Below are 27,720 nucleotides of genomic sequence, written 5' to 3' on the forward strand. Positions count from 1 at the left end.
AAGAAAAACATGGAGAGAAAGGCAAAGAGCGATTTTAGCTCTAGAATGAGGAAGTTCAAGGCAGTAGGTAGATTGGATACAAGGGGGTTTCTCATTATAGAGAATGTGGTGTCCTAAGGAAGTGAATACTTAGAGTCCAGAATAGTTAGTTTTGGGGTAGACCTGTATGGTTACTGTTCATCTTCATGTTGAAGAAAAATCTAATTCTGACTTAAGGGATGGAAATCTCGTTAGTTTAGGGGTTCCAGGAGACAAAAAATTCAAAGGTATTGATCAGGAAAATTTAGAATAAACATAAAATTTTATTACTGAAAGGAAACATGGAGATCATCTGGTCAGACCTGTTCATTTTACAGTTGGGGAAATTGAGGCTTACAGAGAGAAAGTGACTTTTCCAAGGCCACACAGTAACTCAGCGTCTGGCATGGCTAACTCAGCTGAAGGCTAGAATTTAGGAATTTGGATTGTTTTTTAAACCACAGACTGGATAGATGACCTTGGGCAAACCCTTTGCATTCAACTTCTATAAAAATGGAAGTAATAGTTAACTATTCCACTGAGCTGGGTTGCTTATTAATTAAGTTTGCAATTAACAAGAATCATGGCTCTTTTAGAGTTCTGGCTGGGATTCTGGCCTCTGTGGCGTGTTTATGCTATTTCCTTAGCCTGGCAGATCCTGGGTGAGGACTGTAGCTCTGAATACTGTGCTAGAGTGGATTGTGCATGACAGAAAGCTGTGTGGCACATAAGACACCAAAATGCTGCATTTGCATGTACCATTGCCGTTCCTCACTTTTGGCTGGAATCTGGCTTCTGTAAATATCAGATTCCCCAATGACCTCTCCATGCTAGATCAAATAGATATTTTCCATTGGTCCCTCAGTAGCATTCAGCATTATTGATCACTCATCTTTCTTGAGTTATTCCCTTCTCTTGGATTCCATAACACTATCCTCTTCTGTTTGTCTTCCCCCCCCCGCCCCCCACCCCCATCCTTTCCAGCTGTTCCTTTTTGTCTCATTTGCAGATTCAGCCTCCTTCACTCAGCCAGTAAATATTCCCCCACCAATCCATCACTAAATTCTGTCCATTTTACCTCCTAAGTATCTCTTATATTCATCTACCTCCTTCTCTTGTTATCTCCATCACTCTACTCTGATATACCATTATTTGTTGCCTGGACTGCTCTAAAATTATGTTAAACAAATATTTGTTGTGTGAATAAATGAATGTGAGTCTGAGAAGAGTATCATACAGAGGGGAGAAAACTCTATCCCAGCTGAGCAATTAACTGGTAAAGTAACTCCGAGTGAATGGCAGAACTAAGACTTGAAGCCCTACCTACTAACTCCTTGAAATGGACCTTTGTTTTATTAACTGAAAAATGAGACAGTTGGATGAGATGGTCTTTATAACTCCTACTGTAGCTCCAATAGTCTGTAGTCTACATGATAGACACTCAAGTGGGACCATTAAAAAAGTCCCAACAAATGACAAAATAATCAGAATAGTCAACCTTTATTTTTCTTCTTGTGAGGCTGTAGATGAAAACACAGCTATAAAATTATTTACAGATACAATACCTAGAAGATGATAGAATCATGTTCCAAAAAGATCTCAAGAAGCAGGAATATTGACTCAAAGCTAACAAGCTGAAGTTTAGTAGAGATATATGTCAAGTTCTATTATACAGGGATAGTACAAGAAACTGAAGATGTTTAGCTTGGAGAAGAGAGAGTTCAAGAGAATATGAGTTGTCTTTGAATATGTGAAATATGGAAAAGTGGATGAAGAGTAATACCGCTTCTGGTGGGTGGCGTAAGGACTCTGTCTGAGGCTGTCAACAGGCAGATATCTGCCTAGTTAGGACTGTCCAAGAGGGAGAAGACTCCTGTTGCTGGAGAGTTTAGGCAGAAGAAAAGTTGTGGAAAGGATTTGTGTATCAGATGGGTGGTAGGCCTAGGTGACCCCTAAGGTTACCTTTACTTCTGGGATTGTACTCTCAATAGTGGGCCCTCAGCATGGCCTGGCCTCCTAGCCTCAGTAGGGACAACCTCGTGCTCTCCTTGGTTAGTATTTCACAGAGATGTGAAACTATCACCACAGTCAATTTTAGACAATTTTCGTCACACCCTAAAGAAATCCTGTACCCGTTAGCAATCACTCTATGTTTCATCCTAGCCACCCCCCAGCCCTAGGCAACCACGAATCCACTTTTTGTCTCTATGGATTTGCTTAGTCTGGACATTTCATATAAATGGAATCATACAATATTTGTCCTTTGGTGTCTGGCTTCTTTCACTTAGCATAATGTTTTCAAGGTTCATCCATGTTGTAGGCATGTACTAGTATTTCATTCCTTTTTTAAAAATGATATTCCACTGGATGGATATACCACATTTTGTTTATCCATTTATCAGTTGATGGACCCTGTGTTGTTTCTACTTTTTGGATATTATAAATAATACTGTTATGAACACCCATGTACAGGTTTTTGTACAAACCTGTTTTTATTTCTCTTGGGTAGATGCCTAAGAGTGGAATTGATGGGTCATATGTTAACTCTATGTTTAACTATTTGAGTAAATATTTACCACAGTGGTGGTACCATTTTACATTACTGCCAGCAATGTATGAGGGTTCCTATTCCTCCACATCATTACCCATGCTTGTTATTATCTGTCTTTTTAAAAATTATAGCCCCTCCAGGGGGTGCAAAGAAGTATTTTATTGTGATTTTGATTTGAATTTCCCTGATGCTTAACAACTTTTCATGTGATTATTAGCCACTTTATCTTCTTTGGAAAAGTGTCTATGTAGGTCCTTTGCCCATTTTAAATTAGGTTATTTGTCTTTTTATTATAGAGTTGTAGGAATTTTTAATATATTCTGTATAATAGACCCTTATTAGATATATGCAAATATTTTCTCCCATTCTGTGGGCTGTCTTTTCACTTTCTTGAAACCTTGTTTTTTGAATCCTAGTTTAACTATTTCTTCATTATCATTAATCTTTTGGGTGAGAGACCTTGTAAAAGTCTGCTCAGATGGAAACACACACACACACACACACACACACACACACACACACACACACACACACACCCCACCATCACCACCACCACCATCACCACCACCACCATCAATCACCCAACTGCAAAGCATTTACCTCATGTGTATTTTGTCCCTAGCTCTTTGTTGACTGCTGTGGGCTTACAATGTATTTTTAAGCTACTGTCCATTCCTTAAAAGTTCTAATCTTTCTGGAGAGATAAATCAGAGAATATGGTGTGGTGTAAGAAGGCAAAAAACTTTCCAAGTCTTCACACTTTCCAAGCACAAAAGAGCTGAGGTTCTCCATGTACCACTCAGAACCTCCTTTTCTTTCAGGACTTCGAGGCCTGATGCTGTCAGTCATGTTGGCCTCTCTCATGAGCTCTCTGACCTCCATCTTCAACAGCGCCAGCACCCTCTTCACTATGGACATCTACACCAAGATCCGGAAGACAGCATCTGAGAAAGAGCTCATGATTGCAGGAAGGTAAGTTCAGCTCCCCCTGTCATGCACCATAGAAAGCTTGAATGATCAGAGAGTTTCCCTCAGGCTGGGGAAGATTGTTGCATGCTGGGTAGAATGGGAGTAACCTCAGTGGCATTTAACTTTAAATTGGAGATCATCAAACAATGTCCCTCTGAAGCAGGAAATGACATCAGAGATCATTTAATCTAACCTCAGTTTATCAATAAACAAAATGAGGCTTGTCCTGCCCAAATCAGGAAGCAGAGGCAGGACTGGAACCCATGGCCAACTGAGTCCTTGTCTAAGGCCCTTTATACTGTCCCACACTTTCTTTCTCAGCCCTCCACACTGCAGCTCTCCTCACTGTATAATAGACCCTTATTAGATATATGCAAATATTTTCTCCCATTCTATGGCTGTCTTTTCACTTTCTTGAAACCTTGTCTTTTGAATCCTAGTTTAACTAGGATTGCAGCTCTCCTCACTGGACTTCTTTTAGGCCCAGGTGCCTCCAATACCTTGACCCTTTGCTGTAACATTTTTCAGGACCATTGTGAGGGTTTGGTGATATTACACTTGTGAACATGCTTTGTAAAGTCTAAAATACCAGGCTATGTGCACACTTGTAATGGACGCAACAGGATACTGAATGCAGTAAGCATTGATCCATGGGTCAGGTGTGCCCATTATCACGATTATCATGGAGCAGATGCTCTGGATAGAGGATTAGCGGAAGCTCTGCTGTGTCTCTCCATGGGGCTAAGGCAGGCCAACCTCCTCAGGGGAGGTGGAAAAAGTCCCTGGGATGTCTGTCAAGGGAAAGGTTCCCAGGGAATGCTGCCACCTCATAAATCTCATGAGCAAGATTAGGGCAAAGGAAGGAAAGGAAAATGGCAGGCCACTTGCAGGAGATGAGACACCTGGCACCCAGGGGAGGTCTGACCAATGGGCCAGAGTCCACCACTCTGCTTCACCGGAAGCAGCATGGTTACCCTGACTGGGTTTTCCTTAGAAAGAAGTTTACTGGTGTTTTTCTGCTATTTATAAGGCTCAAGATGCAACATGAGAAGAAAACCATTTTGTTGCTTTGCTAAGGGCTAGACCTCTTGGCCCTGAGATTATGTTGGGGCTCACATTTTTTTTGTGCATCCAATGACTGCTGCTCAGGGGTTTGTTCCTGTCCTAGGTGAACTTACAGTTACATGAAACAATTCCAAACTTTGCTGTGGCACCTGTAAGAGCAATCAAGGGCTCAGAGAAGGGAAGAGATGAGTGCACCATGCAGTAGCTGATGAAGGCTCCTGGGGGAGCTGCATCCAAAATGGTGGATAGGAGTTGGGTAAATGGGTGGCAGTGGGAAGGGCATTTTAGAGGGAGAAATATGTGGTGAAAACACTGCTCTGCAAAGGTTAGCTTAAGACTCTTGCCTTAAATTCAGGTAAGAGAGATAAGAGAATCACGGCCTTCCTTCTATTTAAATCCAGAGGTTATAAGGAACCCTTCAATCTGTTCAGGACTTGAAGTGAAACTCAAAAGGAGGAAAGCTAGGGAATTTCTTGGTGGTCCAGTGGTTAGGACTCTGTGCTCTCGCTGCCAAGGGCACAGGTTCAATCCATGGTTGGGGAACTAAGATCCGCAAGCCACGTGGTGTGGCCAAAGAAAAACAAAAGGAGAGCTGGCTCCAAGGTCCATACCTCTGTTCCTAGACTCCACTGCCTCTCAAAGTGGGATTCTTTCCTGGTGGTTACTGGGTCTACTTTACTATTGAAAATCAAGTGCATTTTACTTACAGGTGAAGATTTTCCTGAAGAAGCAGAATACAGAAGAAAAGAGTCTCAGTGAATTTGCTAATTATTTTTCCTTGTTGTGGTCATATAAAACTTTATATCTATCTATCTATCTTTATGTGTACATCTATATTTGCTAGTTATGTATACACACACACACACACACATATATATATACAGTGATATATATTTATTCATGTGGAGGCATTTATTGACACCCTATTGTTGGGGCTTTGATTTCAGGTTGTTCATGCTGGTGCTGATTGGCATCAGCATTGCCTGGGTCCCCATTGTGCAGTCAGCACAAAGTGGGCAGCTCTTTGATTACATCCAGTCCATCACCAGTTACTTGGGACCACCCATTGCAGCTGTCTTCCTGCTTGCTATTTTCTGCAAGAGAGTCAATGAGCAGGTAGGTATCATACAGGTCTAGAAAAATCATTCTGGAACAGAAATTCCCATCTGGCTTTGTATATTCTCTGGGAGGGATTCTACTTCCCAGAGATCTTAAGCAGGAATGAATGTGCTGTTGAGGGTTTATATGGAAAAGCCTCCAGGGACCATGGGACTCTCCTGGGTTCACATTCTCTCGGACTCCCCTCTTCTCTTTGCTACAGGTTCCAAATTAATGCCCAACTAATGCTGTATGTTTTCCATCCACTCTTGGTGATTTTGACCCAAATGCATGGCACTCCCTGGGAAGTTTGTAGCCCCTGGGTGAGCAGCTCCAGAGGAAGTTCTAGCACAGGCTACCTCCTTGGTTCGGCAGTGAGCTAGATTTTCCAGCCAGCACTTTTCAGGGCCCAGTGAAGGACCCAGTAGTGATACTCAAGCAGGATAGGGATGAGGGACTGTCAGGAATCTCACCTGTTGAGAGAGTTTGTGTGTGTGGATAATGGAAGACTCAGCTGGAAAGGCAGGTTAAGGTTAGACTAGGCATGGTCCCTTTGAAGGCCAGGCTGAAGAATTTGGGCCATCAGTGGGGCAGCATTGCAGATTTTGAAGCACCATGAAAAGGATGCCTTTGGATAAGGCTTCTGACTGGGATGTTGCTCAGTGTCTCTGTATCCAACCATCTCTATGCCTGGGAAGGATTGGGAAGGGGTAGGGGTGTTGACTATGTAGCTGACTGTCTGAAACAATATAAACAATGATATATTTTTGGTTAGACAACCCCTTTCTCTCAATAGGACAGAGACAGATATACATCAGGGAAACACTTCACTGCAGTGACCCAGAGTTGAGGTGTGTGAATCACAACACGTGTCTCTCTTCCCTTGCCATTTGCCATTAGGAACATAGTCCAGATTTGCTGGGGACACAAAACTGGGTGCATGGATAAGTGGCCTTGAGAGATCAGAATTAAACCTGCAAGTGATCTTGGCAAGTTAGGGAAATTGGCACACATCTTGGAATACGTTTCAATAGGGATTGACAGAAACTGGTTCACTGGGAGATTTCTAAAATTCAGGTAAGGAAAGTGTGGCTAGAAGCCCAGCTGGGTATTGCAGTGGGCCACGAGCAGACTCAGTTCAGCAATGGACCAGAGCTTTCAAAAAGTAAGGCTAGGGGGGCTTCCCTGGTGGTGCAGTGGTTGAGAGTCCACCTGCCAATGCAGGGGACACGGGTTTGTGCCCCGGTCTGGGAAGATCCCACATGCCGCGGAGCGGCTGGGCCCGTGAGCCATGGCCGCTGAGCCTGCGCGTCCGGAGCCTGTGCTCCGCAACAGGAGAGGCCACAACAGTGAGAGGCCTGCATACCGCAAAAAAAAAAAAAAAAAAAAAAAGTAAGGCTAGGGACTTCCCTTGTGGTCCAGCGGTTAAGACTCCAAGCTCCCAATGCAGGGGGCCCAGGTTCGATCCCTGGTCAGTGAACTAGATCCCACATGCCACAACTAAGACCCAGCACAGCCAAATAGATAAATATATTAAAAAAAAGTAAGGCTAAGAATTGGAATAAATTGTCATGGTTCTCAACTGGGGGTAATTTTTCTCTTTCCCAGGGGATATTTGGTGATGTCTTGGAACATTTTTCTTTCGTATCTGTGAAAATTTTAAAATTATATTTCATATTTTAAAATTTTGGTCAAACAGAAATTGCTTTGATACCCCAAATCCAGATTATTACCTACATTTCAAAATTCCTTAAGGAAAGGTTCAGTTTATTCTACTATTTTGGTTTCCTTGGTAGGAGATATAGCTATATATCTTTATGTCCATGTCTATGACACTCCAAAAGGAATAAACACATTTTGTTAGCATTATTCTCCTTCATTTGGCAGTTATTTACAACCACTCTTCAACTAACTTCAGAAGTATTCCAAGTTATAAAAGGGAGTGCTTTTTGGGTATGTAAACACCCAATAACTACTGTATTGGGAACATTTTTTTTAATGGTGCACTAAATTCATCTCTTTAATTAGGAAATGAGATGACTAATTTTCACATCATAAATGCACCATTCTCTTATTTCATTATTTTTTTAAAAATTAATTTATTTAATTTATTTATTTTTGGCTGTGTTGGGTCTTCATTGCTGCACATGGGTTTTCTCTAGTTGCGGCAAGTGGGGGCTACTCTTTGTTGTGGTGCACAGGCTTCTCATTGCGGTGGCTTCTCTTGTTGCAGAGCATGGGCTCTAGGTGCGCGGGCTTCAGTAGTTGTGGGCTTGCAGGCTCTAGAGCGCAGGCTCAGTAGTTGTGGCACACGGGTTTAGTTGCTCCGCGGCATGTGGGATCTTCCTGGACCAGGGCTTGAACCCGTGTCCCCTGCATTGACAGGCAGATTCTTAACCACTGGGCTACCAGGGAAGCCCTTATTTCATTATTTTGGAACATTTTTTTCTTGGCCACGCCGTGCAGCTTGTGGGATATTTAAAGTTCCCCGACCAGGGATCAAACTAGGGCACTCTGCAGTGAGAGCACGGAATCCTAACCACTGCACGGCCAGGGAATTCCCATTTGGGAACACTTTTGATTGTTATGATTTGGGGAATGTTACTGGTATCTAGTCGGTAGAGACCAACATTCTACAATGCACAAGACACCCTCCTACCCCCTTTCCCCCAACAAAAAATTATCCAGCCCAAATGTCACAGTGCTGAGGGTGAGAAGCCCTGGCCCAGAGTAGCACACAGAGACCGCAAAGTGATTCTCAGGACTCGTCTCGCACTCTGTTTGCTGAGGGGTGACCAAGTCTTGAGGAAAATTTCAAAGGATCCCAGATTTTTCTTTTTAAAAAAAAATAAATTTTAAGCTACACTAACTTTTTTTTTTTACCTTTAATTAATTAATTTATTTAGGCTGTTGCTGTGTCTTAGTTGCAGCACGCGGGATCTTCGTTGCGGCATGCAAACTTGTAATTGCGGCATGCATGTGGGATCTAGTTCCCCCACTAGGGATCAAACCCGGGCCCCCTGCATTGGGAGCGTGGATTCCTACCCACTGGACTGCCAGGGAAGTCTCCCAGATTTTTCAAGAGCCTCTTGAGAATAGAAACTAAAGGAATAAGAGCAGACTAATTGCCAAAAGAAAAGGAAAACCTAAGCGAGTTTTATCAATACTATTCACACAAACTAAAGTTAAGAAATAATTTTTTTTTACTGAAAAAGTGTATGAGGGACAAATGGAACATCTTTTTTCTTCTTCCTTATTCACTTATTCATCCAGCAGACACTTCCAGATGCCAGCATAGGGCTAGGCATTAGCAACACACAGGGAATGAATCCTGGTTCCTTCTCTGGGCAAGCTCCCAGTTCAGAAGGGGAGATAGGAGCGAATGCATGATTACATGGCAGTGTGGTCGGTGCTGGTGTGGAGGTGTGTCCACAATGCTGCAGCCACAGCAAGGAGGATGCACCCACCCAGTTCTGTCTAGGCAGAAGGAGAGGAGACCTTCCAGCTAGGACAAGATTCCCAGGAAGGGATGAAACTGTGCCCTCCTAGGTAGAGAGAATGACCTGTGCAAAGAGATAGGACATGAACATACATGACACGTTTAAAGAATAGCTGGTAATTTAGCACACCTGTAATATACAGTGTGGGGGTACAGATGGCTAGCAAAGGAGCTGTTCAGACCAACACTTGACAAAATCATGAAGGCTCCTTTTGGCCACCCTTCTATGTGCTCACTCTGCTTTGTCATTGGTCCTCTTAAAATATGACCTGTAGACTCAGACCTTGTCCTCTAGGTGAGAACTGACTGAGAGGAAGGAAAGAAGGAAGGAAGAAAGGAAGGAAAGGAGGGAGGAAGGAAGAGAGGGAGGGAGGGAGGAAAGAAAGGGTTTTTTAAAAAACCTGAAAAATTGTCCCCCAATGTTACTAGTCTCTTAAGGGCTTTCCATAATTCTAATATGTAAACCCAAAATTTAATGTAAAAACAGACAGTATAATTTTATGTTCTCAAATTAAAAAGTGACTTTGGATCTATAAAAGGGGGTGATGGAAAATTCCTTTCTCCTCTGTCCCCAAAAGACCCAATTTCTTTTTCCATGTCTTCAAGGAATACAAATTACTTCACAAGTAATTGCTGTACATCTGAATGTGCCTAAATCTGGAGGCTGATGGTAAAAGTAGCTGCAGGTAGAGAAATACAAATTATTTTTAAAGTTAAAGGGAATTAAGGCCTTGGGTTGCTATTCTAACCAGTTATTAGACACTTTACTCCATTATCTTGTGAATCCTTGTTTTATGACTTACATAAAATCACATTACTGAAATGTGGTAAACGCAGCCGCTGAAGGCCTGATGTAACATTCCTAGCCATATTCTGAACTCCACTGTCTCTGTTTTAGATAGCCTGGAGCTCTCATCTCTCTCACTGTTATTCTTTTGCCTCTGCTCCTCCAGTGAATGCACAGCTGTTTTCCGTATACAGTGTTTCTTAACCCAGGTTTTTCTTTCACAGGGAGCCTTTTGGGGACTGATCATTGGATTTGTGATTGGCGTGTCCCGTATGATTGCTGAGTTTGCCTATGGAACTGGGAGCTGCATGGAGCCCAGCAACTGTCCCACAATTATCTGTGGTGTGCACTACTTGTACTTTGCCATCATCCTCTTTGTCATTTCTCTCATCATCATCCTGGCTGTCTCCCTCTTCACCAAGCCCATTCCAGATGTGCATGTGAGTATGTATCTGGGAGACCTGTCCTGCCCTGGTTTCATGTTCATGCTGCAACATCCATCTTGGTTGCCTTTGGCTCAATCAGACGTCACATACTCACATGACTAAAATAGGCCATCCTTGCTTTTGGTGTCAGGTAGAAGAATACAGGACAGAAAACACGGTTTCCCAGTAGAGCAGTGTTAAGAGAGTGTCTTCAGCAGGAGTCCTCACAGCAGGCCTCATTTCACTCCAGGGGCTATTCTCTGGATCCTGCTCCCCAAGTGACAGCTCGGTACAAGGGAATGAGATCACATGGGCAGGCACAGGGGTCACCCTGGCTTGGATGCTTATGTCCCAAATAGCAACACATATTTCTTGTAACAGTCTCCTGGTCATAGCTTCCAGGGGTCCCAGCAAGGGACATACCTAGTTATAAAAATCACCACGTTGAGGGAAATCTGAAGTATGATTTACCCTTTATTTTTTCCCAATTAAGCCTCCAAACAGTTGCCCATAGAATTTAAGAAATTTCAAATACTATCAAAGTCTAATTGATTCAAGGCTTCAAAAATCACAAGTACTCTTCTTTAGCTCTAGATGTCACCCTTGGTTTAGGGTATGTTCGCAGCCCTTCCAATGCAGATGAAGATTACTAATTATGGGTCATTTTTACCATAAGCAATATAGTCTGATAACCCAGCACAGCTGACATTCTATCCTTTTCAGTTTTCCAAGAAACAGAGCTAGAGAGTTAACCCAAGATCACATTTGTCTGTAGAGAAAGAGAAAGGGTTTTGTTTATCCCTTTCTGGTGTGTGCACAAATACAGGGGCTTACGGAATCCCTGAGAGACCTTCAGTCTCACTGCCAAATTTTCAAAACTGTGACCAACCTTAATGTCAAACAAAGATTGCTTTTATAGCAGCAGAACTACCATCATGGTTAGTGGCCAAATCTGTCACAGACTCACTTTATGTTGTATTAATTGCTTCTTGATGTCTCAGTTTTTGAAAGTATTGTAGCCCCAAACACATTTAATTCCATGCTTCCTCTTGAAGTAAAGTAGTTTCTGGTTTTATGTCAATAGAAACTGTACCTCCAGCTGTTCCCTGTTCTAAATGGCTTATGAGTCTACAATTCTCCCCCCATAATATAGTACAAAAAACCTGATCTTACACTGCTGGTCTGGATAAATGGGTGTCTAGCCTTGTTTCCCAGCACAACTGCTAAATGGAACAAATTCACTTATCATATGTAACAAGAGATCATTCATTCAAAACATTTCTATGTTCAAGGCAGTCTCTTAGCCTCTGAATATGCACATAGCATAGGGGCTGGTGTGCATGTGTGTAAGATTTATATCCACATTCCCAACATATTTAGAGATAGTGCTGTGGATGGGAACTGTTATCTGTGTTCTTGATGGTATTGAGAGCCACATTCCTTTTCCTTTCTTGATGTACATCTCTTTGTTCTCCCAACTTCTTGGCCCAAGACAGTTTGGATCTTTCTGCTAACCTGTTCTGCTTTCTCCACAGCTCTACCGCCTGTGCTGGAGCCTGCGTAACAGCAAAGAGGAGCGTATTGACCTGGATGCAGGAGAGGAGGACATTCAAGAAATCCCAAAGGAGACCATTGAAATAGGTGATTTGTGGCCTGGAGCCTATTCCCAAGCCCTAAAGAGTTACTCTTCCAACAGCAAGACCACCTTACTGAAGCCTCCACTAAGTGCCTCATCAAAGCTCAGATCTTTCTACTAGAGGGGAGTGAGGAGTGGGGTGTGGGGTGAGATGGATAAGTGGGTTTTGAGCAGTTTACTCAAGGTCTGGTCAAGGGGAGGAGGGGGATACCAAATTGTCCCAGCTCTTCAGTCTCTGGTTTTTAATGCTCAGTGAGTAAGCGTGGGTGAGATACGTGCCACCCTGACTTGGTTTGGGGCTTGGCTAGGGACAAGGGAAGGCTCAGGGCTCTTCCAACATAGCCTGTGAACTGAAAGAAGTTGGAACCAAAGCTATGGTCAGTTCTAGTGATATCAGGGGGATGGAATAGAGGCTTGTAGGGTCTTGTGTCTTACCGGCTTACCACATCATATTTAAAAAATCAAATTTCCCTGGAAGTCCAGTAAGATAATGCTTAGGCAATGCCAAGAGACTTATCCTGATCATGGGAGTAATGCTTTCCTCAACTTCTGTGTTGCAGTTTTCCTCCCTAGATGGGAGGGGTGCACACATGGAGGATGGTTGTGGTGATGTGCGGTGTGCAGAGGTATGGTAGCACAAGGTCATATGTGTTTTACCTGGTACTGGGCTGGAGGTCTCATCACTCCATCTGAAGGGGAGCATGGATGCTGCAGAACAAGGTCTGAACCTGGCCATCAGGAAACTCATAGAACTAGCTCTGGAAAGGGCCCTAGAGATTGTTTGGTCTTATCACCTCATTTTACAGACATGGAAATTGAGGCCCAGGAAGGGAGAGGCTTTGCCTATGGTCCCAGCTCTGATGTAGTCTGCTCTGAGATATCTAAAGACCTCTCAGTTCTGAAATGTGACCCTGCAAGTGCTGGAAGGAACCTAGAGCCATAGGCAACTGGCCATAGTATTGAAAAAGGCTGCCCCTTCCTGCTTCTTTGGGGCAGGCAGGTGTGAACATGCCCCCTACTTCTCCCACCCCGCAAGATGTCTCCACATTGAGTGAGAATATCACAGATTTGAAAGGAACATGGATGAGGCATATTTTGAATGTTTTAATGTGGAAGAAGAGATTAGCTCTGCACCACAGGGAAGGCTTAAGACAGACGGGTGGAAAGAACTCTTCCAATTTAACTTGAAGTATGGAGGCAGGATAGTGCAGAAACAGTGTGGTATTTGGATTTGGGGAGAACTGAGGTTGAATCCTGAATTCTCTACTTACTACCCTGGGCAAGAGATTCCATTTTTCTAAAGGTCAAGTTCCTCACAAAAGTATTCTAAATGATAGGCTACACTTCATAGCACTGTTGGAAACACTGAATAAGATAATCCTCCACTATAAGAATTGGCTATAGTTATCACCGTCATTACTGAGACTTAAGGAAGAGTTTTCTAACTCTGTCTGGAAAGGGGTGGGCAGCAAGTATGCATCTAACAGGGATGCCATAGAGGAGACTCCTACACTGACTAGAGAACTGGCTTAATGACTTCTGAGGTTCCTGGCAGCACTTGAATTCTGTTGTTTCTTGATGAACTCGTGGTGAAATCAGACTGAACACCCTGCCCTTCAATAAATGAAGATCTCTTGAGGGCTTTTGCAGGCAATAGGTGTGACCCTCAACATTCTCTGAGAAATGGCAGCACGAGGAAACTTGCAGCTGCATCAGCATCATCCCCATATCATCACCACCAGCACCATTGTCATCATGACTGATATTGATATGATCATAACATATTTTAATTATGCATACTTTAGTGATAATTTTAGCACTGCATCATACTTATAAGGCATATAATGCAAGTATAAGTCTTCCAATTTTACACATGAAGAAAATGAGACATAAAGACTTTCTCAAGGCCACCCAACTTTTTATTGACCCAGATAACCAGGCATTTCTCACTTGGGCTGGTTAGTGAGCCCAACTCCTTGCTACTCCATCCCCATTCTCCTATTTTGGTAGAGTTTACTGAAATGGAGGGGTACAAGGAGGTTTGTCTATCTTTTTTATGTGTGTGAGAGAAAAGAGAGGGAATGGAAGGGGACTAACACTCCTTAACCCCTACTACACACTGGGCACTCTCTCAGGAAATCTTATTAATGAAGAAGGTGTTTACATATACTTTACATATACTTGAATATGAGAGGTGAATTAAGAAGGCCATAAAGTGGATTGACATATATACACTAATATGTATAAAACGGATAACTAATAAGAACCTGCTGTATAAAAAAATAAAATTCAAAAAAGCAAAAAAAAAAAAAAAAAGGCCATAAAGCTGGGTTTTGGTTCCAGTTCTGACACATGTATGTGCTTGACCACTGAGGTTCTTTCCAATTCATAAGTCTGTGATTCTTAGAACTGGGAGAGTGGAGAGCAGTGGTCCCTGACCATGGTGCTGAAAACACAGTGGGCTTGATTTTGTATCTAGTGAGTCACAAACCTGAGATTCTAACCCAGGTCTGCCTACCTCTAATGCCACACCTGGGCTCAGAGGACAGAATTAGTTCCCTTGGTGGGCATCCACTTTGAATGGCAAAGGTCAGTTGAATGGTTCGACTCAGCAGTGTCAGATCTTAAGCCCTGGAAGTGTTGATCACTGCTGCCTTGTATCAGGGACTATTCAGACCAATCCTTACCACATGGCTGGATCTGTTGTGAAGCCTTGGAGTTTCCAGGTGTAGCCAGTGCACTCCTGAGTCATGCCAATCTCATTGCTTTTCAGTGATGTAGCAAACAGACATGAGTTTCTGTGTTTGGGAGGTGGGTTTTCTATGTTCTTCATACGTCAAAGTCCCCAGCCAATTGTTAACATTTCTCTCTCATAAGCTAGTATTTCCTGTTTGATTCTGACTGTTCTAAATCAAAATGTATTTACATTGGGCCCAACAGAGATAAAACCTAGGCAAGCTGATCATAAGGATGTAGAATCCATCTATTAACATCATCTTATAATTATGTTTATACAAACATAAATTTGTACCGTTTTCATTCCTGCAAACAAGAAAACTGGGAAATGTCTGCAAAATGGCAGATGTTTCATGGAATGCCATCTCCCCTGGAAACCTTTTCTGGTGCCTCCTGCTTCTGTATCCAACAATCCTTTTATGCTTTTCCCCTGACACAGAAGTTCCTGAGGAGAAAAAAGGATGCTTCAGGCGGGCCTATGACCTGTTTTGTGGTCTGGACCAGCAGAAGGGCCCCAAAATGACAAAGGAAGAGGAGGCAGCCATGAAGCTGAAGATGACAGACACCTCGGAGAAGCCTTTGTGGCGGACGATAGTGAACATCAATGGCATTATCCTGCTGACCGTGGCCGTCTTCTGTCATGCGTATTTTGCCTGAGTCCTGCCTTCTGCTGCAGGCTGTGCTTGTGAAGGCTGGGATCTTTATTCTGTCTCCTTTTAATCCCCTTCTGCAGTGTTGAAGGGACACCAGCTAGTTGTAAATTTTGCCCAGTTGATAAATGTGTACATTTGTAATTACAGGCTAGCTAGAGAAAAATTGCTGTTTTGGTGTTAACTTATGTATTTGAGGCCAGTGTGATACAGTCATCTGTACATATCGGAGCTGCAGAAGGAAATTCCACTCAGTCTGACGTCTAGGAAAAGGCAGACTAAGAAACAGAAGCCCTGTAATGTCTGATGCAAGTTTGTCTCAGGTAGATTCAGCACGTCAACATTGTTTGTGATCCTTGAATATTATTTTAAGAGTTGTGGTCTCCCTGGTTCCTACCACTTTCCCTATCTAACTTCCCCCTTCATTTTTTTTTAAAAGAAATAACTCCCCCCCCTCCTCATGATATCCCTGTCAAGGTTTTCCTGGCACAGGAAAGATCAATCTGATAAACTGATGAACACGTTGAAGCTGAGGATGCGAGCTTGATGGGGTCCCTGTCCTGGTTGTTTGCTCTTTGAAGGAGGGGCCTGGACATGGCAGTACTAATGCCAAAGGGAGGGACCTAGGCTCCAGCCTCAGGCCAGCGGGGAAAGCAGGTAATTCCGAGTCAAGGGAATTTTCTGGTTTTCTTAAAGGTGTCCATTGTCAGTTCTTTGTGTTGAGATTTCATTCATTTTAGCATTTCCTATGCCTGGACTGTCTTAGCCACTCAGTAATGTTTATGGACTGAATGAATGATGTGGGTATTTGTTAATAAACGCTTGCTTTATTTTTGGTTAACCCTATGGCTGCACAGAGTACACACTCTGTTGAGTATAATGAATTGGGGTGCATTTTCCAGAGACTCCTCTTCCTCATGGTGCTGATATTGACATACAGGCTTAGCAACTGACTCAGTGTCACAAAATAGAGCACATATGCCTCTTGGGGGGCATCTGTCATCTCAAAGCAGCCTCACTCTCCTGCAACACTGAAACTTTTAGCCAGAGATCCTTCTCCCTGTGAGTTCATGTGACCACAGCTCTTCTTTTCTTAGGTGTCTTGATTGGTGGTCATCCATTGACCAAGTTTGGGGTGGGTGGTCTCTGTTCCAGGTGGTAGCACTCAACACTTTTATTTCTTGTTTTACCTGTTTCCTAGGGAGAAATGTTTTAAATTAAAATTAAATCTAATTAATTTATTTCTTTTAGTTCCACCTGTGGAATCTTAATCATATTGTAATATAATCCTGTGGAAGTCATGATGTTAGTATTGACTGTTTTCAGGCTAGCTTAGAAAAGAGCTGAGAGTGGTTCCTTGGGTATAAAAATGGTTCAACAGGTAAAGAATGGCTTCTTGTGAAACGAAAAGAAAATATTTGATGTGCCCTCATATTCCCCTTAAGCTAGGCAGAGAACAGGGAAAAGTGGAGAATTTCACATGGCTAGTATTACTCAGAGTACTCAGTTTTGTGGGGAGTTTGTGATATTTTTGAGCTTTGAGAGGATAAAGGGAGAGGACTGAAAGCTAGTGGATGGAGCAGCATAAAGTATCTAGATCGTCCTAGATTCTGTTTCTGACCTTGTCAATGATTCACTATGTATATTGTGGTAAATTATTTTGTCTCAACTCTGTATTTTTCTCTTTGAAAAATGGGGACCTTGGTGCTCATAGCATCTACCTACCTCCTCTGGGTGTGACGAGGTCACTTTGAAAAGAGGATGAGCGATACATACATGAAAGATGCCAAGCAGATGTAATACTAAGCTGCATTTAGTCCCGTACATTAACATGTATTACTTTGGTAAAAAATAAAAACATTAAAAAACCATAACATCCTGATTTCCTGTTTCCTAGAGATTCTAGACAAATACTGACCTTGTCTGTGGTGAGCATTTGTTGGTACAAGATATGGATTAGGAAGCAGGAGCCAGGACAGTTGAGAATAGAATCTAACAACTTGAACAATTTAACAACAAGTAGCAAAGTTTGGAGATGATTTCCACTGGAAAACCACTAGTAAACATGAGGTGAGTAACTACCTTCAATGCACAATGTCCCATTAGAACAGACTGAACCACTTGGGTAACCAGGGCCCAGTAAGTGATAAACTGTACTAGAATAATTTCAGGGATGCAGGAAAGAGCTATTCTTTTCCTCAGATGGAAGGTGTGTGTTATGGTGCAGAGTGATTGCTCATTAATGCTAGTTTTTAGAACTGAAAAACCATGCCCTGCCAGGAAGAAAGCTTCTTTAAGTATGGATGACCATTTTAAAAGGAATCTCTCAAAATGAGAAGATAAAGCTCCTTCTCTGCAGAATGATGTTGGTCCTGGGGCCTTTGACATACCTGGGAGCATTTCTTACTTCCATATAACTGAGTCAGACATTGGTGTATACGTGAAAAAATTTCTACCTCTAAAACTCACTAGAACCCACTTTTTCCTAGTACTGAAATCACCATTTCCTAAAAGATATGCTACAGTTTGTTCTGCTTCACGAAGGCAAACCTTGGGAGAAAAACATGTGTGTGCTTAGTTGCAGGAGAGAGATTTTTTTAACATTACCCCAAACTCAGCCCAAAGAGTACTTCTTCTAACTTCCAAGTTGGATTTCGGTGAACCAAGTTGTTTGAATGAGGTGCCATTGCATTGATGGGTTGGTGGGGATGGAATTAGGGAGATGTGGGTGAGGTTAATGGGGCAGCATTATTTGACTGGCTCTGGAGGATTCAGGTGAGTGTTGTTCAGTCCCCGAGTTCCACATTGCATCCCTGACCCAGCCAGTTTTTTTCTGTCAGAGGAGCTTCTGCTCTTCTATGAGGGCTCTTCCAAGACTCCCAGGACATGGATAATGATGTTTTCTGGTTCTAGGGCACCCCAAGCTTGAGAGAAGTTGGTCCTTGAGTGGACCTGCATTCCTAGATCACACTCAAAGGCCAAATTGTCAAACTAAACACTTATTTCAGATTGGAGAAAATTCAAATTAGAATGCTGGTGCTTCGCTTTATTTTCTGATAGTCCAGGAGTCAAGATGCCTGAGTCCTGGGAGCAGCAGATGCTTTCTCATTAACTCTTTGTTGAAAACCTCTGTGATCCAGCCACCCAAAGGCACTGCCCCACCTGCCTTCCCTCACCCTCAGGCCCTATATATTCAGTTTGTAATTCTATTTCCTTTTGCTGCATGACATCCACTTTAGATTATTTTTTCCATAGGAACCCATGACTTGGAAATCCATAAGATGCAGAACTAACTTTACCTGTGCTATAAGCTTAATTGTGTTCTCTTCTCCCATGCATTCATTTGTTAAAGTCTAACCCCCCCAGTACCTCAGAATGTGACTGTATTTGGACATAGGCTCCCTTAAAGTGTAATTAAGTTAAAATGAGATTACTAGGGTGGGACCTAATCCAATATGACTGATGTTTTTATAAGAGGAGATCAGGATGTAGGTACACACAGAAGGAAGACCATGGGAAGCCACAGGGAGAAGACTGCCCATCTATAAGCCAAGGAGAGGCCTCAGAAGAAACCAGCCCTACTGACACCTTGATCTTGGACTTCCAGCCTGCAGAACTGTGAGAAAATAAGTTTTTGCTCTTTAAGCCACCCAGTCTGTGGTACTTCGTTATGGCAGCCCTAGAAAACTAATATAATCTGTAAGGGAATTAGATCCTGTTCTGCGTTTTCTTAGATTCTGTATTTGTCAGTTTGATAGGCATTTATCACAGGGTCAAGTATATTAACTATATTTTCCTATTTTCTTTACTTTGTTGCTCTGGCATTTGGAGGCCTTGCAGACTGGGGAGAGATGGCAAAGTGCTTGTTCTGGATCACATCTGTCATAAACTGACCAACCAATCATGTCTATACACCAGCCACCTCCTTATCTAACTCTCACACACCAAGGCAATATTTCCTCTGTCCTAAATCATCCCAGGGCCAGGTACTTGGCAATTAGAGACGACCTCAATAGCCCAAAGCACACCAGAATTACTCAAACAGCCAATCCTAAATTGTTTACCTGCCCTGCCTTGCCTTTCCTGCAGAAACCCCAATAAAGTCTGTGGCCTAGGCCTTCCTCTTGCTCCTTTCTGCCTTCTGACTGACAGTGGTGCTTCCCCCTGTGGCCCTGCATGGCATGCGGTGCCCTCCTCTCTGGGATCTGTGACTATAATAAACTTCTGCCTTTCAAGCCTGGTTCTCTTCTCTTGTGGCGGCACCAACTTCACCATACCATACCCCACACCTACATTATTAGAACAGATCCACTTCTCATAGCTGTCTCAAAGGTCTATAGGGCACCATCAGACAGACCCTTGATCAGGAATTGCATTTCCATTTCCTTAAAAGACTATCTGTCTTCTTCTCAACCTTCCTTCTTCTTTTTTTTTTTTTTTTTTTTTTTTTTGCGGTACGTGGGCCTCTCACTGTTGTGGCCTCTTAACAGGTTGCTGAGAGCCTGGCTCTTTTAGCCTGTGACCTTGGGCTTCCTTAATCTCTGCGAGGCTTGGGTTACCCCTCCATAAAACAGGAATAACTGTGCTTATCACATCTGCCTCACCTGGTGTTGTAAGAACAGCATGAGTGATATAAGTGAAGGCTCTTTGCAAACATTAATATTCATGTAAGACTATACTATTATCATTATTATATATGGCAAGACTTGGGGGCAGTCACTGGGAATATTCTTCTATCTCTAAATTTCTTTCTCATTGGTTTGAGAAAGAAATTCCTGACATTCAAGAATAATTCCTTTTGGCAAAGATTGTATGACCTTCTAGTGGTCCAGCTGGGCTCATATCTCTTACTCTTTGTGTACTTTTCACCATACATCTTTTGTCACATCCTAAGCCCCAGGAAATGGTGACCTCTGAATCATGGAAACAGAGGTAAGGGACCCACAGCTGTCTTGCGATCATAATTGGTTGAGTGGGACAGGATCCAAGTAAGCATTTTATTTTCAGACTCAGAGGTCATGAAGTGAAAAAGCCCACAAGCCAAGCCTCTCTAATTCCCACTCTGTTCTTGGTTTCTTGTAGTCCTTGCTGCTGTTGCTGGTCCTAGGGTGGTTCTTTGTCCCCATATACATCAAGGCAGGAGTGAGCATCCACAGGTGTTCTCTGGTGCATTTTTCTAGCATTCATTTATTCACTCATTCTTTCTGCGAAGTCATGAAACCTGGTTAATATCATTAGTCCCAGGATTTCTGGGCTTACATTTGCATAAGACCGCTAAGTGCTGCCGGATCGCTCTTGAAAACGGCTGCGATCCACTGTCCTCTTGCTGATCACTGTTGTGGGGGTTCCCATTTTCCCACATTCTCACCAACACATGGTATTTTCCTTTATTCTGATTTTTGCCATTCTGATGTTTGTAAGGTCGTTTGTTGTTTTGTTTAATGAGGGGTTGGAAATACCACGCTCTGGGGGCTCCCCTTAAACTTCAGTGTGTTGCCAACCAACTAGGGCACTGCTCTGCCTCTCGGAGCCTAGCTCGCGTTCTTATTGCTTCTGCAGCTGGTGCGCAGGCTGAGGGGTGCTATATCCTGGGATAATTCCTGGGATGACGGTGTCTAGGGGGCAAGCCTTCTGTCTAGTACCTCTGCAGGTCACCATATAGTCCCTCTTTGCTCATCCTGAGTCCCTTCTAGTGCCAGGCTTGAACAAGCTCTGCTCTCCTTGGTGTAAGAATACACACCACAGAACTCATGCATGAGTTCTGTGTGTCTGAGCCTGTGCGTCTGGAGCCTGTGCTCCGCAACGGGAGAGGCCACAACAGTAAGAGGCCCGCGTACCACAAAAAAAAAAAAAAAAAAAAAAAAAAAGTATTCTTGTGAAAACTCTTCTGTGTGCTGTGAGGCATGGTTCTTTTGGATACAACTCTAGGGTATCATTTTTTATGTACATGAATTTTAACCAGGGAGTGATGATAATAAAAAGAGTAAAAGAGAGATCTGGATATGCAGACTGAAAAGGCTCCTGACCATCCTGGCGAGTATCCTATGGGGGGCAGGTGGGATTTCTAATGCTCCTGCTGGCCTTTAGGGTTTGCTCTACTCTGTGTCAATGTGGGGCCTTTAAGATCCCAGAATTGTGTCTCGTGTGGACTGATCTGGTGTTGGTAGCCGATCTCCAAGATGCTCTTAATGGTCACTCCCTGGTATCCTTGGACTCCTGGTATCCTTGCCCTCGTACATACTGATTAGAGATGACCTGTGAAACAAATGGAATATTGAGGAAATGACTGTGTATGACTTCCGATGCTACATCATAAAGGACTTCCATTGTGCTGTCTTAGATCACTCGCTCCTGGGAAGGCAGTTGCCATGATGTGAAGCATCTCAAGGAGCCCTATGGGGAGGTTCACGTGTCAAGGGACTGAGACCTTGTGTAACCAGCCTTGTGACTCAGCCAAACTGGAAGCTGGTCCACCAGCCCCAGTCAAGCCTTTCTATGACCATCACCTGGTCAAAATCTTGACTGTAACCTAACGAACAAACTTGAGCCAGAAACACCCTTCCAGGCTGCTGCCAACTCCTTGATTCACGGAAACTGTGGAATCATACATGTTGTTGTTCTTAGCTTCTACTTTTGGAGAAATTTGTTGGGAGGAAATAGATAATGAATACATTAAGAGATGGACATGGCGATGTGGAGAGGGTGTAGGCACTGGTGGGGTTAAGCCTTGATGTCTACTGTTAGTGAAATGTGATGAGACCACACTGGACTCCCTCGCTGCATATGATGTCAATGGATTGCCTAATGGCTTTTCCTTATAACCCATGGCTTCATTATAAATGTCCCATATGAATTATGCACAACCATTATGCCTTGTCAAGCTTCTTTGGGTAAATCTTTGACTATAAAATAATCGAAGGACACGGGCCTCTTCCACACTTTGATATTTCAGTATTGAATTCCTTAAAACAAGGTACCTGACCCTCTTTATTATCTTTATTTTTCACTCCCCCACCTTTATCAGATGTAAAGATTTATGTAGACAGTCACCTCATGTATTCCTTTGAATAATAAGAAGCATCTGTGTACATTTCTGCCCCTTAACTAAAAGATAGAGATGTTGCTTTAACAAGAGGGGTCACCCAATGGAAAAGATGAAAAAAATATATATAGCAGGTCCTAATTCAGTAGAGCTAGGGAGTGAAGTGAACTTCCCAAACTAGATTTTAGAAGAGACTCTCATCTTTTTGTCTAACTAATCAGGAGAGAGTCAAGTCCTGGATTTTGATGGAATATGTCCATAATAGGAGGAAAAAACAACACTTTAGAGCTCATCAGCCAACGTGGCATTGAAGACCCTCTTCAAGCCGGGAGAGCAAAGGAAGAGGAAGGAAGAAAGAGCCTCTGGTGTTGGCAATCTTACCACAAAGACAATGGTGAGTTTCACCTCGTGAATATCCGGGGGCCTCACGAAGTGAACTGATGAAGAACATTTGTATCTTCTGTTGACAAAGGCTGGTGTCGCCCCTGGGAACATCTTCACCTCTCTGTTCTCTCTGTTTCTTGTCTCAGCCACAGCGGTCTTCTGTTTTCATCTTTCATCTCCCTCACATCTGGCACACTACTGTCTGGTTCCATTCTTTTCATAAATATTTCTGGAATGGATGGAAGCATTTTTCTAAGTGAGAAGTAGCCATTATGCTGATCTTTTAGGGTCCTTTGTCCAGACTGTGCTGACTCACCCATCCATGGTGTAGGAATGTTAGGAACAACATCTTCTGTAGCAGAGAAAGAGCAACAAAGAAACATGCTGTGGCCTGACAACAAAAGCATCCAAAAAATGTCAGACCCAGAAATATGAGACGTTTTGCCATTTCCCAATACCCTACACTATTTGGTGTCTCTGAATATTTGAACACTCTGCTACACCTTCTGAGAACCCTGCACCTTCTCTAGAAGTGTTGCTTGCTTTGTTGCTCCACAAACAAGACCACTACTCGCCACTCCATTCCAACCCAGATGACCAGTCACCTCCTTCCTGTTGCCCTCTTGAATGAGCTGCTCAAGTCTTTGTTCCCAAAGCCATCTGCTTTCCCACCTCACTGCAGCCTTCATCATGTGGTATGGTGGTCATATTTCTTTCACCTTAAAATCTAGAAAGAACTCAGTTGAAAAGGACGTTTCTTAATATCAATTATCAATGGACATTACAGGGTGTGGTCCACAGATATTTCTGGAATGACAGTGACCAGGCTTTCAGACCAACGCCGTTAACATAATTTCCACAGAGAAACTGAAGTTTGAATTCACTGCGCAGTAGGGGGCGCTGTGGGATTTCCCCAGGTCTGCACAGTGGGTGCCGTCTGCTGTGTAATCCCTCACACTCTCCAGGGCTGGGGCTGTGTTTGCTGGTGGAGACTCAGCTGCTGTGTACTCTCACTCTCTGGGATGGGCAGGGTCTCCTGCTCAATGGTCTGTGTCAGGTCCCAGCAGCTGCTTCCTCCCTAGTCACTCCCATGGGACAGACTCTGAGTCTCACCCATCAGCCCCTCTGTCTAAAGAACCAAGTGCAGACCTCAGCTGGTCCTCAGGGTGGAACAGAGGTCTCCAGTATGGGAAACAAATTTACATGAATAGCCCCTCCTCCCTGAGGCCACTGAAAGAGATAAGAGATGTCTGGGCAGCCCAGCTCCAGTTCAGGGTGTCTCAGGAGGGCTGCATTCACCATGGCCTGGACTCCTCTCCTCCTCATGCTCCTGTCTCACTGCACATGTGGGGACATTCCTCAGAGGCACAGAGCAGTCCCACAGTCTATGTTAGCCTCTCTGGCTCAGAATCTCAGGCAACTCAACTCTGGTTCCTGCCCCAGCACCCACATGTGTCTATGTTTGCAGGTACCCTCTCCCAGCCTGTGCTGACTCAGCCATCCTCCCTCTCCTCATATCTGGGAGCATCAGCCAGACTCACCTGCACCCTGAACAGTGGCTTCAATGTTGGTGATTTCTGGATACGTTGGTACCAGCAGAAGCCAGGGAACCCTCCCAGGTATCTTCTTACCTTCCACTCAGATTCAGACAAGTACCAGGGCTCCGGAGTCCCCAGCAGATTCTCTGGATCCAATGATGCATCAACTAATGCTGGGATTTTGCTCATCTCTGGATTCCAGCCTGAGGACAAGGCCGACTATTACTGTGCTACATATCACAGCAACTCAAAGGCTTTCACAGTGCTCCAGACCCATGGGGAAGTGAGACAAAAACCTCCCCACTGCTCTGCTCTGCTCACAAAGGAAGCCTGGAAGTTTCTTCCACCTCCCCCAGCATCGGGTGGGCCCTCAGAACTGCACAGACAGAACCTCTCAGACATCCCTCAGTCCTGGGCCAGAGACCCTCAGGTTGTGGCCACATCAGGGTCAGAAGAGACCTTGGCCCACAGGCCCTATCCCCTTGATACCCCCGGTTCACTTCCTAGCTCCAAAAAGGCCTTAATCTTTGAGTCCTCACCTGTGAAAGGGAGATCAAGACATTGTTTACTTCATAGGGTTGGGAGAGGATTAAATGAAGGCACAGATATGAACTCATTGCAGTGTGTGGCCCAGACCAGCTGCTGTGATCACCGTCACCACTAATTCAGACTCGTCTAGGACCAGAGGCTCCCAGAATGTTCTCTTCCTATTCCCAGACTCCTGCTCCTCCTCTGCTCCCCATTCTCAAGACTCACCCATCAAGAGAGGGAATTTAAAGAGAACTTGTTGGGCTTCCCTGGTGGTGCAGTGGTTGAGAGTCTGCCTGCCGATGCAGGGGACACGGGTTCGTGCCCCGGTCCGGGAGGATCCCACATGCCACGGAGCGGCTGGGCCCGTGAGCCATGGCCACTGAGCCTGCGCATCCGGAGCCTGTGCTCCGCAACGGGAGAGGCCACAACAGTGAGAGGCCTGCGTACCGCAAAAAAAAAAAAAGAGAGAACTTGTTTTTCACTTGGAAAAATCTAGATTGAAAACCTGGATCTTTCAAATACTAGACATGCATCATGGACCTGCTTCTGCATTTCCCAGTGTGTCAGTGTCATTGTCTGTAGCGTGGACACAAAGTACCCACCTGATCAACCTGGTGGGTCGAGTGCATGGGATGAGGTACACAGAGTAGTGACAAGAATGGTCAGTGCTGTCTTCCCTTCATGACCTCAGATGTCCACTGAACAGTGCTCTTAGCTTGAGTCGGCCCTGGCTCCACTATCCAGAGAGCCTGGAAGAGACACCTCCCAATCATACAGACACTTTGGACTCAAGGAAAGAGTCCCAGACCAGGTGGGAGAGGGCAGTGGAGTGTGGGTGCAGCAGGTTGGGGTGGGTGCTGCTGGGCGTTCCCTGTGCTTCACCTGCAGTGTGCACCTGGAGTGACAGGTTTCTCAACCCCAAGAACGACTGTGGGAACTGCAACCTGTTGGTGAGAATTATGACCCAGAGGCTCTAAAGAGAAGAGGGCACCAGTGTGATTTCAGGGTTCCCGGCAGTATTTCCAAGGCTTAGAAATGGAACCTACAATGGTGAATCCTGATTAGAAAATCCAAAGACCACCCCCCCTCCAAATTATAGATTTTCTCAACAGCTGCACTGGCCTGTCCCAGAAAGAGTGTGAAGATGTCCTGCAACAAACGGAGTGCTGATAGCCTGGTCTTGTGGGGTTATGTGGAGTGGGCAATTATGCACAGGGGGAAATCTTGTTCCCTGACCTTCACTTCCTTGTGACTGTGACCTCTCAAGGTCTTTGTGGGAACAGAGTACAGGCTTCCCTTGGGCCACCATTTATCACAGATTGTTCCACAGAATAGAACCCTGCAAAGGGCCAGGAAAAGCAGAGAGTAGGACAGAGATTTGGGTAAAGGGCTGTGTATGATTTACGGCTCTCTTGAGAGACAGAACCAATGGGATGCAACTATATCTATCTAATCTATCCATCCATCCATCCTCAAGTGGTTTGGGCTGTGGACAAAGTGAGCAGGGTTTTTTTTTTACTTCTATTATTGATTTGATGCAAATCCCAGGTTAAAATCTTTCACAGGAGAGGCCAGCAGCCATCATGTGTGGTCAGATTAGAATGGACTTAGTAAAACCCATAAAACTGTGTGACACCAAGAGCGAACTCCAATGGAGTTTAGTTGATAATAATGTATCAGTATTGGTTTATGCAGTTTTACCAGTTGCCCGAAACCAATGCAAGATGTTAAAATGGTGGAAATGTGGGGGGAGTAGGAGGAATATGTGGGAATGCTCTATAGAACTGGATTTTTATCTGAAGGAATTACACATCTCCTTGTAATTAAAACCCAGACCAAAATTATGTCAACTGTGTATTTACGGCTCTAACCCTGCTTGTGGTTTCCAGCCCCGGAAGAGGTGAAAAACTAAAGCGTGAGGTGGGGGGTGGGGGAGTTGGTCCAAAGAGGGCTAATCAATAGGAGCTGCATCTCATTTGGGATTTTCAAAATCCCGAAGGACTGAGACCGACGAGATGGTAGGAGTAGGAGGGAGGGAGTGTAAGAGGTAAGAATTCAAAGAAGGAGATATTGGCCATTCAAGTAACTGAGAACAGTTGCTTTTAGCCTGTGCTGTGGGTTGTTGGGATAGGCAAGGCTCCTAGGAGGAGCTCCTTGGAAAGTGGCCGGAGAGCAGGAGAGGCAGGTAGAGACCAGACCATTGTAGTGACCTCAGGGGATGTAGGGTCATTGTCGGACTGTAAGGTGGGGGTGACACGCTCCCGTTGGCCTTTCTACACTAATTCTCCAGCTGCAACGGGGATAAAACGCACAAGTCAGGGAGGTGGGTTTGTAGGTCTCATCCTGGGAGGAGAAGGTGGTGGCCAGATCCAGGTTAGTTTGGGTGGAGACCGGGGTGTGTGAGGCGGGGCTAAAGGCGGTCTCACCCGTTGGGCTCAGCTCGAGAATGTCCATCCCAGTCCTAAGGGAGCCTGGGTGTGGACCGCAGGGGATGCTGTGTGCCTGTCCCTGAGGGTCTGTGGGGGGACTCTCAGCTGGGAATCCAGGCCCTGGAGCCCTGCCTTGTGCCCTCTGCTCTGTGCTCACTGGTCCAGCCGCTGTGACCACCCAGGGCCCAGGGGAGGCTCCCCAGCCCCACCCCGTGCTCAGGTCTCACCCAATTTTGGCCCAGGGTCCCCGGGGGAGGGGTCATTTGCATGGAGGGTCCTCTGCTCTCCCATGAGGGACAAGGTAAGAGAGATTCTGTGCAGGTCCCCTGTGGGCTCAGAAGCAGAGCTGGGGTGTCTCCACC

General features: G+C 44.3%; 1 protein-coding gene across 2 annotated transcripts in view; it reads left to right on the plus strand.

Moving 5' to 3' along the window:
- SLC5A1 (solute carrier family 5 member 1) overlaps nucleotides 1–15,441 on the plus strand; it is a 54,606-nt gene extending 39,165 nt beyond the window's left edge. The window contains exons 11-15 of one of the 2 annotated variants that reach the window (XM_060118190.1): nucleotides 3,391–3,541; nucleotides 5,551–5,719; nucleotides 10,212–10,427; nucleotides 11,948–12,053; nucleotides 15,224–15,441. In XM_060118190.1, the coding sequence (XP_059974173.1) occupies nucleotides 3,391–3,541; nucleotides 5,551–5,719; nucleotides 10,212–10,427; nucleotides 11,948–12,053; nucleotides 15,224–15,441 (860 nt within the window). Of the gene's footprint in view, nucleotides 1–3,390; nucleotides 3,542–5,550; nucleotides 5,720–10,211; nucleotides 10,428–11,947; nucleotides 12,054–15,215 lie in introns of both variants that reach the window. The other variant, XM_060118189.1, reaches the window with a different exon arrangement.
- Nucleotides 15,442–27,720: the final 12,279 nt, after the last annotated feature.

Source organism: Mesoplodon densirostris, chromosome 15 (assembly GCF_025265405.1).
Source record: "Mesoplodon densirostris isolate mMesDen1 chromosome 15, mMesDen1 primary haplotype, whole genome shotgun sequence".
In the NCBI taxonomy this organism is placed as follows: domain Eukaryota; kingdom Metazoa; phylum Chordata; class Mammalia; order Artiodactyla; family Ziphiidae; genus Mesoplodon; species Mesoplodon densirostris.